This window comes from Amyelois transitella, chromosome 8, assembly GCF_032362555.1.
Source record: "Amyelois transitella isolate CPQ chromosome 8, ilAmyTran1.1, whole genome shotgun sequence".
NCBI lineage: Eukaryota > Metazoa > Arthropoda > Insecta > Lepidoptera > Pyralidae > Amyelois > Amyelois transitella.
Window position 1 is genome coordinate 10,972,032 of NC_083511.1, and position 13,933 is coordinate 10,985,964.

The 13,933-nt window shown below is 37.5% G+C and overlaps 1 protein-coding gene and 1 pseudogene across 2 annotated transcripts in view; both read left to right on the top strand.

Annotated features, from left to right (window-relative positions):
• LOC106134103 (uncharacterized) overlaps positions 1-13,933 on the top strand; it is a 169,267-nt gene that overhangs the window by 51,315 nt on the left and 104,019 nt on the right. For both annotated transcript variants that reach the window (XM_060945471.1, XM_060945472.1), the window contains exon 2: positions 5,487-5,852. In XM_060945471.1, coding sequence (XP_060801454.1) covers positions 5,524-5,852 — 329 coding nt within the window. In that variant the 5' untranslated portion in view covers positions 5,487-5,523. The remainder of the gene's footprint in view (positions 1-5,486; positions 5,853-13,933) is intronic.
• Positions 14-1,461, top strand: LOC132902038 (uncharacterized; annotated as a pseudogene).

Here is a 13,933-nt window from a genome sequence, read left to right on the forward strand (position 1 = left end):
ACTTTTAAGTGAAATGTCACATAAATCACTGAACTTGTAAAAGGCGACATTATCAAGCCACTTAATCGAAATAAAGGCGTTGAACGTGTGAAATTATACGAAATTTATGCAATTATATCTGGGGGCACGGCAGTGTCCGCGCCAAGTCGCGCAAAAAAAAAACCTTGTACATCGCATGATTTGATTTATTAGTATGTATCACATCACACAGCACGACGGGCCAGCAACTGAATTCTTCACCAGAGTCCAAGTCCAAGATCAAATTAAGGACGTCCTGGTAAAGAGTCAGGTCAAAAGTACCCGAAACCGCCGAGCTTGCATGAAGAGAGTTATGAATGTGGATGAAGCGAAGGAAGTATGCAGAGATCGTTGCAAGTGGAAAGAGTTAGTCTCTGCCTACCCCTCCGGGAAAGAGGCGTGATTTTATGTATGTAAGTCCAAGTCCAAGTCCGATGTCCAAGTCGACCTATTTGTTTAAAACGTAAAATAGTTTTAATATTGGCATGATAATAACTTACGTAATAACTTAAGGCAGCAGGTCCACAAGTTTTTACGGTAGAAATACTGAGCTGCGAGACTTGGGTTTTTTTACATGATGTTTTGATGGCTATATTAATTCGTTAGCGTAAAGTGGCCTCCTTACCAGGACCTGCGTTTTAAAAGCCATGAAGACTTACGAGGCAATTGCCAAAAGTATCTCAAAGGCAGCTTTACAGAAGTTCTGTCAGCACTTGTGGTATTTGACCGACGAGGTGTCTATCTTGTCTCTCTTTGATGATAGTGTAGACCAAGAGACTAATCTAGGTTACTAACTTGTCCAAAACGATTCCATCAGCTCTTGGGAAACGGTACATGCCATCAAAAGAAGAACTCTGTGGCCCACTCTATGAAAAAAAAACTCGAAGACTTCGTTTCCGCCAAAAGCAAATCTTTGTTCACTCGGCTGAAACTTGACGACAGCTTTTTCAACGAGTCTCCTTCTTTGTGGTCAAATAATGCTTCATTTCAACAAGCTAAAATGATGGTACAGAACTTAAGAGCAGTAAACGATACCGCCGAAAGAGCAGTCAAGTTGATGCAAGACTTTCATGGCTTGATCACTGTCGAAGAGGAACAGAAACAATTTTTATCACGTTGCGTACAAGAACACAGGCAGATATATCCAGACTGTAAAAAGCAAACTCTGAAAAGGAAATATGAAAAATAAAGCCCTTATTACTATTTACTGATGTTACTATGTTTTATTTATTGGATTGAAATTAAGTTCTTAAATCTCCCTTATCTTCCCTATTTTCTCCATACTAGCTTTCAGATTCAAACTTTGAAGCTAAGTCGGCACGGGTTACTATTATCAGATTGCAATAATACTTCATATTTAAGACTTATGGGTCAAATCGAAAAAAAATAGAGGGTATGCGTACCCAAATTCCCAAAAAAAAAAATCGCCCTTATAGCCTGGGACACCCTAATATATTTTTAGAGTAAGTGAAAAGACTTATGGTAGTTACTTTTAAGTGAAATGTCACATAAATCACTGAACTTGTAAAAGGCGACATTATCAAGCCACTTAATCGAAATAAAGGCGTTGAACGTGTGAAATTATACGAAATTTATGCAATTATATCTGGGGGCACGGCAGTGTCCGCGCCAAGTCGCGCAAAAAAAAAACCTTGTACATCGCATGATTTGATTTATTAGTATGTATCACATCACACAGCACGACGGGCCAGCAACTGAATTCTTCACCAGAGTCCAAGTCCAAGATCAAATTAAGGACGTCCTGGTAAAGAGTCAGGTCAAAAGTACCCGAAACCGCCGAGCTTGCATGAAGAGAGTTATGAATGTGGATGAAGCGAAGGAAGTATGCAGAGATCGTTGCAAGTGGAAAGAGTTAGTCTCTGCCTACCCCTCCGGGAAAGAGGCGTGATTTTATGTATGTAAGTCCAAGTCCAAGTCCGATGTCCAAGTCGACCTATTTGTTTAAAACGTAAAATAGTTTTAATATTGGCATGATAATAACTTACGTAATAACTTAAGGCAGCAGGTCCACAAGTTTTTACGGTAGAAATACTGAGCTGCGAGACTTGGGTTTTTTTACATGATGTTTTGATGGCTATATTAATTCGTTAGCGTAAAGTGGCCTCACGAAAATGGTCACACAGAAAGGTCAATGACCTGCTACCTGTCACATGGTAACGCCGTCTCGTTCACACGTAATAATGTTGTGTTTGTATCTCGCTCGCACAGCGTGGAGTATAATTTTATAGGTGTTTTGCGATTTGAGGTTATTAAAATAGTTTTGTTATGTTCTTTTGTGTCCAAAAATGATTAGATTAACTTTAAAACATTAATTTTTGTCCTTTGTGCAAAACCCCGACTAAATAGAAGATATTGTAAAAAATAATTGTTAGTACGTACAATAACAAATGTATTAAATTAAGAGTTTACCCACAATAATGATATTTAATTTTGTGTGTCTCATTTTTTGAAACACTAGATAGCCTTTTTCCCGGAGGGGTAGACAGAGACTACATCTTTCCCACTTGCCACGATCTCTGTATACTTCCTTCGCTTCATCCACATTCTTAATGATCTTCATGCAAGAAAGGTTTCGGTTACTCTTGACCTGACCCTTTGTCATTTGGAATTTTCATTCCCGCGGGGATTATAGGAAATCTATATTTTAGGAATAACAACATAAGGGCAGCGATTAAGGTTATGCGTTGATTTCAGTCAATCAACTAGAGTCAGTGTTCTCTTTTATATAGTTAGGTCTATAAAACATATCCCTCCCCTACGTGGTCGGATAAAAATGGGGATGAAACATCAAGCACTCTAACCAAGACAATAAGATCCCCACGATCATTATTCAGGAGAGCCATCTCAAACGCGTTCCGTTCTGAAACACGACGGCAGAATTATACGAATCAATAATGTCGTCTAGACACGTAAATTAAATATGTAGATACATACATACATATGGTTACGTCTATATCCCTTGCGGGGAAGACAGAGCCAACAGTCTTGAAAATACAGAATGGCCACGTTCAGCTATTTGGCTTGATAGAATTGAGATCCAAACAGTGACAGGTTGCTAGCCCATCGCCTAAAAAAGAATCCCAAGTTTGTAAGCCTATCCCTTAGTCGCCTTTTACGACATCCACGGGAAAGAGATGGACTGGTCCTATTCTTTTTTGTAAAGGTGCCGGGAACCACACGCCACAATTAAATATGCACTTTTATACATTCCTTAATCATATAACATACTATAGACACTAGTTCAAATCGGAGAGGTTCTAGCAAAAGGTCTGGTCAAGAGTACCCGAAACCGACGAGCTTGCATGAAGAGAGTTATGAATGTGGATGAAGCGAAATAAGTGCGCAGGGATCGTGGCAAGTGGAAGGATTTGGTCTCTGTCCACCCCTCCGGGAAAGAGGCGTGATTAATGTATGTATGTATAGACTATGGTCTAGGAAAACCCAGCTTATTTTCCGTGCCAAATCACTTTGGTAACTGTTCTTCAACAAAACGGGCTAGCAACCTGTCAATATATGAAGGTGACGAGTCTTTCCAAGACTGTTGACCCCGCAAGGGATATAGACGTGATTGTGTGTATGTATGTATGTCCAATGCGCCGCCTTTAACCCGCCAAGCAAAAAGGAGAGTCGCAATTGAAACTGTCGATGGTAAAAAAATATTAATAGTAAAAATTCTAGTCTAAGTGTAAAATTAATTAACATAATATATCAAAGAAGCACGCCTTCTCTCTAAAAATGTGATATCTATCTATACTAATATTATAAAGCTGAAGAGTTTGTTTTTTTGAACGCGCTAAACTCAGGAACTACTGGTTCGAATTGAAAAATTATTTTTGCTTTGAATAGACCATTTATCAAGGAATACTTTAGGCTATATAACATCACGCTGCAACTATAAGGAGCAAAGAAATAATGGAAAATGTGGAAAAATGACGGGAAAGATAATTCATCCTTGAGGGCTTAAATGATGCCCAGAATAACTATTCCATGCGGACGAAGTCGCGGGCACAGCTAGTTAAATCTAAAGCTAAAACTAGGTAGGTACTTATGTAAAGGAAAGAAAAAAAATGATTACAAACTAAAATTTAATTAACAAATTGTACAGTCCCTGCATAGCATCAACATGACACCATAAAATTAATTAACATAATATATCAAAGGAGCAACCCGAACTCCTCTCTAAAAAGGTGATATGGATATATAAACGATCTGAAATTGGAAGGGGTTGGTCAAACGGTTTTGAACAAAACCATTAAACACACATAATGATTGAGGTTGGGGTAAACGGGTTGTGTCCATTTAGTTATTACAGTAGAAGGTACAAGTGACAATTTGACTGTGTTCTTTCGTGTAAATTAACCCTTGGAATACCTTTCTTCAATAGTTACCCAGTTATCAATACTGTTGAAATAAATACACAAGTGCCGTGTGGTTCCCGGCGTCAATATAAAAAAGAATAGAACCTCTCTAGAATCTATTTTCCATGGATGTCGTAATAGGCGACTAAAGGATAGGCTATGCTAAACTTGGGATTCTTCTTATAGGCGATGGGATAGCAACTTGAAACTATTTGAATCTCAATGCTATCAGTGACCTGTCTGCTGCTGGCTCTGTCTGCGAAAGGGATAGGTATAGACGTGATTATTTGAATGATTGGATGAATTGAAATAAGTGCTATAAATCTTCTTTGCATTTTGTACCTTGAATGAAAATTTAAAAATGTACCAAATAATTTAAAGGCACATATTTTTATTATCTCGTGTAGAAACACGTTTCTTTACGCAATTTTTTTATATTCACACGGACTTTTAAAGCCAACCTAATCCACGCGCGACTAGCCAATGAAAATGCGCGAATAAACAAGCGCTATCGTCAAAATGGCGGACATTTTCACTCATATTTCGAACGTCGCGTTCCAGCGATTACGGTTTGCGCGGGAAATGTCTGTTCCTTTTTTCGCGGCAATTTGGGAGGCATTTCTAGTGGACTTTTTGTGGCCAGTTTTAATCGGTGTTGCCATTTTACAGCGCCCGTTTCATTTGTACGTTTCTTTTGGGCGCTTTTTGAGTGCTGTTGGCATTTGATATGTTGTTACCTGCAGCCCGACGGGCAATGAGCGTGTCCTTTGTTGTTTTGACCTTCCTTATTTTCAGCGAAGATAAAAATACGTTTTTTATTGCGTACTCTTTTCTTTTTGTCTGTTTTTATACATTACTATCCTAAGTGGTATTATTTCTATACAAAAGCAACGTGAAGCTTTTAGGGAAAGATTGGCTGTATCATTTTTCATCAGTTAAAGCCATTTGTAATGTATGTAATGTTTGGTAGGGATAAGGCTATTGTTATTTTCATCTTAACTATACCGTTTACCAGTCTTAGTCACAGTCACTAGTAATTATTCTACATTTGTTGACATTCGTGCTAAAATAAATTTCTTTTGTCCACAGATAAGCCTGGAAGAGATGATACGATGACGTGAAAGCGATGCTGCTGCAGCAGGCCTCGTCGCCTGGTCCCAGCGGCACGGCCAGTCCAAAACTAGCTCCTAGGCCCAACCCTAGTCCTAGCTTCAACTCCAGACTCACTGGAAGCCCCAGTTTAAGCGATGGGGCCTCCAGTTCTAACAGCCCCAAGTTGGGCGCCAACAGCCCCAAGTTGGGCGCCAGTCCGAAGTTTGGGAGTCCGAGGTTGGGGTCTGGGAGCCCGAGGCCTAGGGCTCTGGAAGACGAAGCTGCTCTAGAGAGACTTCAAGCTGAACTGAAGGAAGGATGGACGGTTCATACGGGGAGAGATGGCCGACTGTATTATTGCAAGTAAGTACGAGTATTTATAAAATGAGGGCCTTGGATGTTTATCTAAGTATTTATTATAAAATATAGTATCGTTGTGTGAGTATCTTGTAACACAAGTTTCGAACTTACTTCGAGGCTAATTCATACTGTGTAAATACACCAAAAAAAAAAAATTAAAAAATAAAATGAGGGTAGTTATACAATACCAACTGACTTTTTAATTTCTATCATAACAGCTTACTTGTATTCTCAGTCGTTTGTCTGAAGGCTCGAAGTAGTCCAAAGCCATTATGCATTTAGTTATGTTTTGTTGTGTTGAAATTTACTGCAAATTTCTGAATCTGGTTGATGATAAGACTTTCACGTTTTCAAAATAATATTATCTGTGGTTATGTAACGAAGCCGTATTGCGTAGTATAATGATTCCCGCAATTCGACGCCCACCCAGTTTTACAGAATAATTGCTTGTGAAATCCCTACAATTCTATTGTTGATTTTCTTCAATTGTTGATGATATTTAAGCAAACAAGTGTTTTAAGCGCTCCTGCTTTATTTAACACTCAATTGAAACAGCACATTCAGTTTCATAAAGATATATTTTCGACTAAATCATCTTTACAATGTTTTGTCTTCTAAAGAGAGGCCACTTTTGACGATAATTCAGAAATGGAAATTTTCAGTATTTTTGGTTGTGAAATCACAAACATTATTGTTCAGGGTAAAAAACAATCACTTCTCGTTAGTTTGGGGAAGAGTCCTGAAAACATCATTATATTTACTGTGTGGCGACATCTCTACGCCACAAGTCACAACGACTCTATCAGCCAATAACAGCGAAGAGTCTAAATCGCGCAAGCAAAGATTTCACGGATTAAATCATATAAACAACCTCCGACACAACATCTTCGGAGCCGCGGTTCCCCAGGCATAACATCTAGCCTGGCGGAAGATCTTCTCTTTGTTGGCGGTCAAGCCCGAACTATCGCTCGAGGTATGACTGTGTTTAAGCACTTGTATGAATCCTTTTTATCATGAGCAAATAAGATATTTATATACATCTCAGGCCTCATCTTGCTGACCACAAGGCAGATTGAGGTCCAGCGCACTCAAATCAATTATATAAAAACAAAAAGGTTTTGTACTAAATTGCACTAAAAAAGAATAGCTGCTTCGTAGCATAGGTATTGAGACCGCTAATTGGACATCAATTAGTTTGTTAATACATTTCTTTTTTTTACATTTGTTTTTAGTATATGTAGTTAACCAGATACATACGTCTTTCCCTCGCGGCGTAGACTGACCAAATTCTTTAGACTGAAAAACTGTAACGACGAAAGACTGAAACGTAAAAACGTCAGAGTCCCAGCAGCATAAAAATATAATAGGCTCTATCCCATGGATATCGCAAAAAGTCGCCGGGTGTTAGTCGCCTTTTACGACATCCATGGGAAAGATATGGAGTTGTCCTGTTGTTTTTTCTATTAGTTCCGGAAACCACACGGCACACGTCAATTTATTAGAAGGCTTGCATTTATTTATAACTAAAATTGCGATGTTGATAAGTTTGTTCTAACTGGTAATAGAATTCAAAGCAGGAGTGTGCACTGCATTGAAGAAAACCTTTATGTATAATTGATCACATTTGTAATTCTATCAGCGAAGAGTCTCGTCGTCCTGTGCCCGATTTAGATTGCTTTCATACATATAATCACGTCTATATCCCTAGCGGGGTATACAGGGCCAACAGTTTTGAAAAGACTGATAATACATGTTTACCTGTTTGGCTTAATAATGGAATTGAGATTATAATAGTGACAGGTCGCTAGCCCATCGCCTCAAAGAAGGATCCCAAGTTTATAAGCCTACCCCTTAGTCGGCTGTTACGACATCCATGGGAACGAGATGGAGTGGTCCTGTTCTTTCTTTTTATTGGTGCCGAGAACCACACGGCACAATTTATTAATTCGATGCAAATAATTTTATTGTTTAACTAGCTGTGCCCGCGAATCTGTCCGCGCAAAGTAGTTATTTTGGGCATCATTTAAGCCCTCAAGGATGAATTATCTTCCTCTTTTTTTTTCACATTTTCCATTATCTTTGCTTCTTATAGTTGCAGCGTGATTTTATATAGCCTAAAGCCTTCATCGATAAATGGTCTATTTAACACAAAAATAATTTTTCAATTCAAACCAGTAGTTTCTAAGATTAGCGCGTTCAAACAAACAAACTCTTCAGCTTTATAATATGAAACGGCAAAGGTTTTCCTTACAAATTACGTTAAACGCGGTGATAACCATAACTTCGAATGGTGTGTGTCTTAACATCGACGATCCCAAATTCCAACATCTGCCTTACAATTAAATCCCAATTAGTAACCCTATTCTCAAATCTATCAATTTATATAATCGTACGACACACCAGCTCGCGTCCGCTGGGATTAAGCTTTGAGGACGAAATTACTTTGAAATTTCGTGTGTTGCAAACTGTTATCTCTCGGTGTTATTTATTATGATAAAATACTTGACTGTTAGCAAATAAATATAGGTATTAAAATAAATATTTTTTACGAAATACATGGGAAATATATGGAGTGGTATTATTTTGAAATCACACGGCTTTACTTGGAAGATATTTCCATAAGATTCTCCGATTTAAATTCAGTTTCTCTAACATATTATGCTTGGTCCATCTTAAAACTGTTTCACAAAAATAAAAAGACTGATAGGCCACATTCAGCTGTTTGGCTTAATGATAGAATTGAGGTTCAAATAGTGACAGGTTGCTGGCCTGTCGCCTAAAAGAAAAATCTCAAGTTTATAAGGGTGAAAATCATTTTAAACGACCATTGTCACAAAAATGAAACAAAAATGAAATCATAACAAAAATGAAAATCGTAACAAAAAATAACAAAAATGAAATTATTAGGGTCTGTTCACAATTCGCATAAATAATACGGACATACTGTAGGTACCTAAATAATTATTTTCATTGATTGATAAAGAATAATAATACTAATATAAATTTTATAATTCGTTTAATCAATAATCAATAATTCAAATAAAAAATGATTTTCTGTTAGTTTGGGAACTTTAATTTTTTTTTTATTCTATTAAAATTTTTTAATCTTAATTCTTCGAACTTTTGTGAATCCTGGTCTTTCAATCGTTGTCTGTATAGTCGTTGACGTTCAGCTGCTGACATCGGCATTCTAAAAAGATAAAAAAAAAATCAGGTACAAAGTTTATAGGTTAATATAACTTACCGCCATTTTAAAAATAAAAAAATACAAAAATCAGCTTCTTATTGCTGTGTGGATGCGGCTTTCTTTCATTTTTGTTATATCATTTTTGCGACGTTACAAAAAAAAGTAACGAAACATAACAAAAATGAACAGATATTGTGCTTTGAATATAACCTCAAATATTTTTTATGAAACAGGAGTTGCAATAAGTTAAAGCAACTTCAACCTTAATAATAGTCGACAATGGTTGTCTATAAATCAATTACTAAAATTATGTATTCGCTTACCTGTATTGTTTGTTGAAAACAACAAAGCTGATAAATTGAAATTGGAATTTTCACGAAGAATAAGGAAACACGCCTGCACACACTTTTACATACGATGACAAAATGGCCGATCCAAATAGCTTCTAGCGTCCGGATTGGCTACTCGTAGAGCAGGTGTTGACAATTACAAATATCAAATATTACCAAAATATCGTCGTGACAAAAATAAAATGGAAGATAATTATAGACATCAATTTATAAACTAATATTTATTATAAAAATATATATAAATGTAATTAGCTTTACCTGATATCACTTACAAATCATAATATATACCGAAAAAAAACCAATTGTTTTAATATCGTTACTAGAATTTTTATTCAGTTGTATTTTGTAACGCAAGTCGTGAATAGGACAAAATATTTTGTATGGAGAAAATTCCGGTTCGGTGTGAAAAAAGAAGGATATTATTAAATACTGGTACAAAAAAACAATACATTATATTTATTTAGCTAGGCAAGGTATAATTCTATAGTTGTATGTATTCGTTGCAGTAGAAATGATAATACTTTTTTAAATACAGCATGCGGACAAATTTTTATGTCGAAATGGTCGTTTAAAATGATTTTCACCCATAAGCTTATCTCTTACTCACCTGTTATGAAATCCATGGGAACGAGATGGAGTGATCCTGTTCTTTTTTTATTGGTGCCGGGAATCACACGCCACAATTATTATTAATACGATGCAAATAATTTTATTGTTTTTTTAGTTATTTTTTATTTTAGTTTATTCATAACAGTTAGTTTACACAATAATCACGTATTTTGTCTGATATTCCTACCTATCTACAGTTTAATGTAGTGGAAACATTTAATCGATCATAACTTACCCCTCATGAATTATAATAGTTTTCTAGTGTATGTAAATGAAGTTTAAAGTTTGTTCAGGAGTCGGTCGAGCGTGCCTTTTGTGGTCAATTTACACCCGGTATATTTTGCTTTAATATAATTTATCGTGCCGTGTGGTTCCCGGCACCAATACAAAAAAGAATAGGACCACTCCATCTCTTTCCCATGGATGTTGTAAAAGGCGACTAAGAGATAGGCTTACAAACTTGGGATTCTTTTTTAGGCGATGGGCTAGCAACCTGTCACTATTTGAATCTCAATTCTATCATTAAGCCAAATTGCTGAACGTGGCCATTCAGTCTTCTCAAGACTGTTGGCTCTGTCTACCCCGCAAGGGATATAGACGTGACTATATGTATGTATGTATGTATAATTTATCCTGAGTGTTTAATGTACGCTAAGGGAAAATATCGTGAGGAAACCTGTTACATTCAGTCAAATTGATGTGTAACCATTATCCAATACGGGTTTTGGTTCACCTGAAAATTTGCGGAGGTCAGAAGGGAGTCACTTCGTGTAAAAACCTGACTCACCCTATCCAGGATCCATGGTCAAGCGCGCACCCCGGGCTCCTCCCCAGAGTGGCGGGGATGTGACCGGGTGGACACGAGGAGGAAAAAGAAGATAATATAACTTGACATTTGTATTGGTTTTGTCCTCCTTAGAAGCTTCGATTAGTTTATGACTGCGATCCAGAAGTGAGTGTCACACTTAACGACTTACCTCTGACTTCTGTGACCCTGACCTTTGATCAATAACTTATTTTGTTATTCACACGAGCTTATTTTTCGATATGTTCGTCTTATATTTGTAAGAGTTCACATCATAATGAAATATCACTAATGCCGTATGGTTCCCGGCACTACGGAATAGGACCACTCCATATGTATTTTCATGGATGTCGTAGAAGGCGACTAAGGGAAAGTCTGATAAACATGTGATTCTTCTTTTAGGCGATGGGCTAGCAACCTGTCACTTTTTGAATATCAATTCCATCATTTAGCCAAACAACTGAACGTGGCTCTGTCTAGCCCGCAAGAATAAAGACGTGGCTATATGTATGTATGTAATTTTCTATCAACTTAACAAACAAGCTTACAGAAGTTTTAAGCCCTTACGGGGTAGACAGAGCCGACAATCTCGTATCTTGAAGGCCACGTTAAGAAGATTACTGCACATTATCCATCATCTCAAGGTGTGTCTCAATGATTTACAACTATTCATTGTCTCTCAATGCTCTAATGAAGGCGGGGCGAAGACGCTATGACGCCATATTGGCAAGATTGAGGGTTGCCATTTGTCAAAATTTTAATACCAAAAGTGACGATTATAAATCTTTGCATTCAGAAAGGTTTAAGTTTAAAAAAGACGGACTTTAACAATCTTTATGGAAGTAGAAGAATCAGCTGGCACATGGCTATGTTTTATCTTTCTACCAGCCCGCGTAGCATACATACATACATACAATCACGTCTATATCCCTTGCGGGGTAGACAGAACCAACGGTCTCGAAAAGACTAATAGGCTACGTTAAGCTGTATGACATAATAATGGAATTGAAATTCCATTATTGAGACAGGTTACTCGCACAAGGTTATATAGTCCCTTAGTCACCTTTAACGACATCCATATGGAGTGGTCCTATTCTAAAGTGTCGTAAACATACGGCATACTAATGTTAAACGTTTCAGTCTTTACAAGACTGTTGGCTCTGTCTACCCCGCAAGGGATATAGACGTGACTATATGTATGTATGTGTATGTACGCATCAAATTATACGTGTTTGATACTCTCATCTTCAGGAGATCAATATCAATAACAAAAATAATTTTCTGTCACCCCTGGCCTTCCCGCCAACGGACAATGGCGGGAAATATTGACGTCACGAGCGATCGCCCCGGGCGTGGAGCTTAGAAGAGAAATATTGTAAAATAGATGTTGCCCGCTACTTAGTTCGCCGTAAAAGTTCAGGGACACATCAATAGGTACTTAATAACTGACCTTCTGCCTTTAGAGGGATTTTTTTCAATGTTCTCTGCAAGTTGACAGATTCATAATAAGACAGATTCTATCAATTTCAGAACGTACAGTTCATGTCAATTTTTAAGATTGTATAATGCGATAAAGCCGCCTTTTGTACATTACCTTAACATAAGTTTAGGATAAATTTATTGTTATAATTTAATTGGCAATAAAAGATATTCTACCTATATATAGCGCGGGGCTTCGTTATTCGGAAATTCCAGAAATAACCTATGCCACTTCCAAAGTGCTATTCTATATCTGTGTCAAATTTCGTGAAAATCAGTCCAATAGTCTTTGAGTTTATTCGTTACAAACATACAAATCTTTTCTCTTTATTAATAGTGTGAATGAATGACAAAGAAGCCAACCTATATAATAAGAACAACATCTACACAAATATTATAAAGCTGAAGAGTTTGTTTGTTTGTTTGAACGCGCTAATCTCAGGAACTACTGGTTCGAATTGAAAAAATATTTTTGTGTTGAATAGACCATTTATCGAGGAAGGCTTAAGGCTATATAACATCACGCTTCAACTATTAGTAGCGAAGATAAAGGAAAATGTGAAAAAAAACGGGGAAAATTATTCACCCTTGAGGGCTTCAATGATGCCCAAAATAACTATTTCACGCGGACGGAGTCGCGGGCACAGCTAGTTTTAAATAGTCAGAAGAATAACTAACTCCATTAGGTCTTCAGCTCCTTGTACGGAACCAATGCGATGAGGCCCAGCTGTCAGTCGCTTTCATTACGATCTGTTATTAATTATTTCATAGTGGCAACACTGATCTGTGATGAAATTGGTGTAAGCTTTGTGGTGTGAATGTGTAACCTCTGAGATCGGATCGCGATCCGATTTACACCCGCATCTGTCGCGGGAAATCAATTTTTCTAGCAAGGAAGGAGTATTTCCAAACTTTTAGTAATGCATTTAATACTGAAAATAAAATAAAAAACGTGGCCGGTTGAGCGAGCGCTGATCAGAGCTTAAGCAGTTGAGGTAGTGGAATTAAAAGTAGAATGCATACATACATATATACATATAATCACATCTATATCCCTTGCGGGGTAGACAGAGCCGAAAGTCTTAAACAGACTAATAGGCCACGTTCAGCTGCTTGGCTTGATGATAGAATTGTGATTCAAATAGTGGCAGGTTGCTAGCCCATCGCCTAATAGAAGAATCCCAAGTTTATAAGCCTATCCTTAGTCGCCTTTGACGAACGAACGAGATGGAGTGTCCCTAGTATATCTTTTTATTGGTACCGGGGACCACACGGCACAACGGTAAAAATATAACCGGGCCAAAGATTGATGACTGTCAAGGTCTTAGTGGGTATTGATGTGCTGTAGACTGTACGTGCGGCCCAGGCGACGTGTTAATACGAACGGACCCTGACCATACGACCCAGACGAACGTCAATTTAATTAAAACTTTCACGCGCATGACGTCCATACAGTAATGAACCTTATTTCAAGACTGTAGGCTTGATTTTGTGCACTGAGGTAAAATGAGTTTTACTAATGAACTGACGATCCTCCCCGGCTTCTTACGGATAGTATTTATGATAGATTTCCTACAAACTTTTAGTCCCCGTTTTAGTAGCTGACTAGACTAGACTAGGTCTGAGAATCGGCTAACATCTTTTTTTCATACCC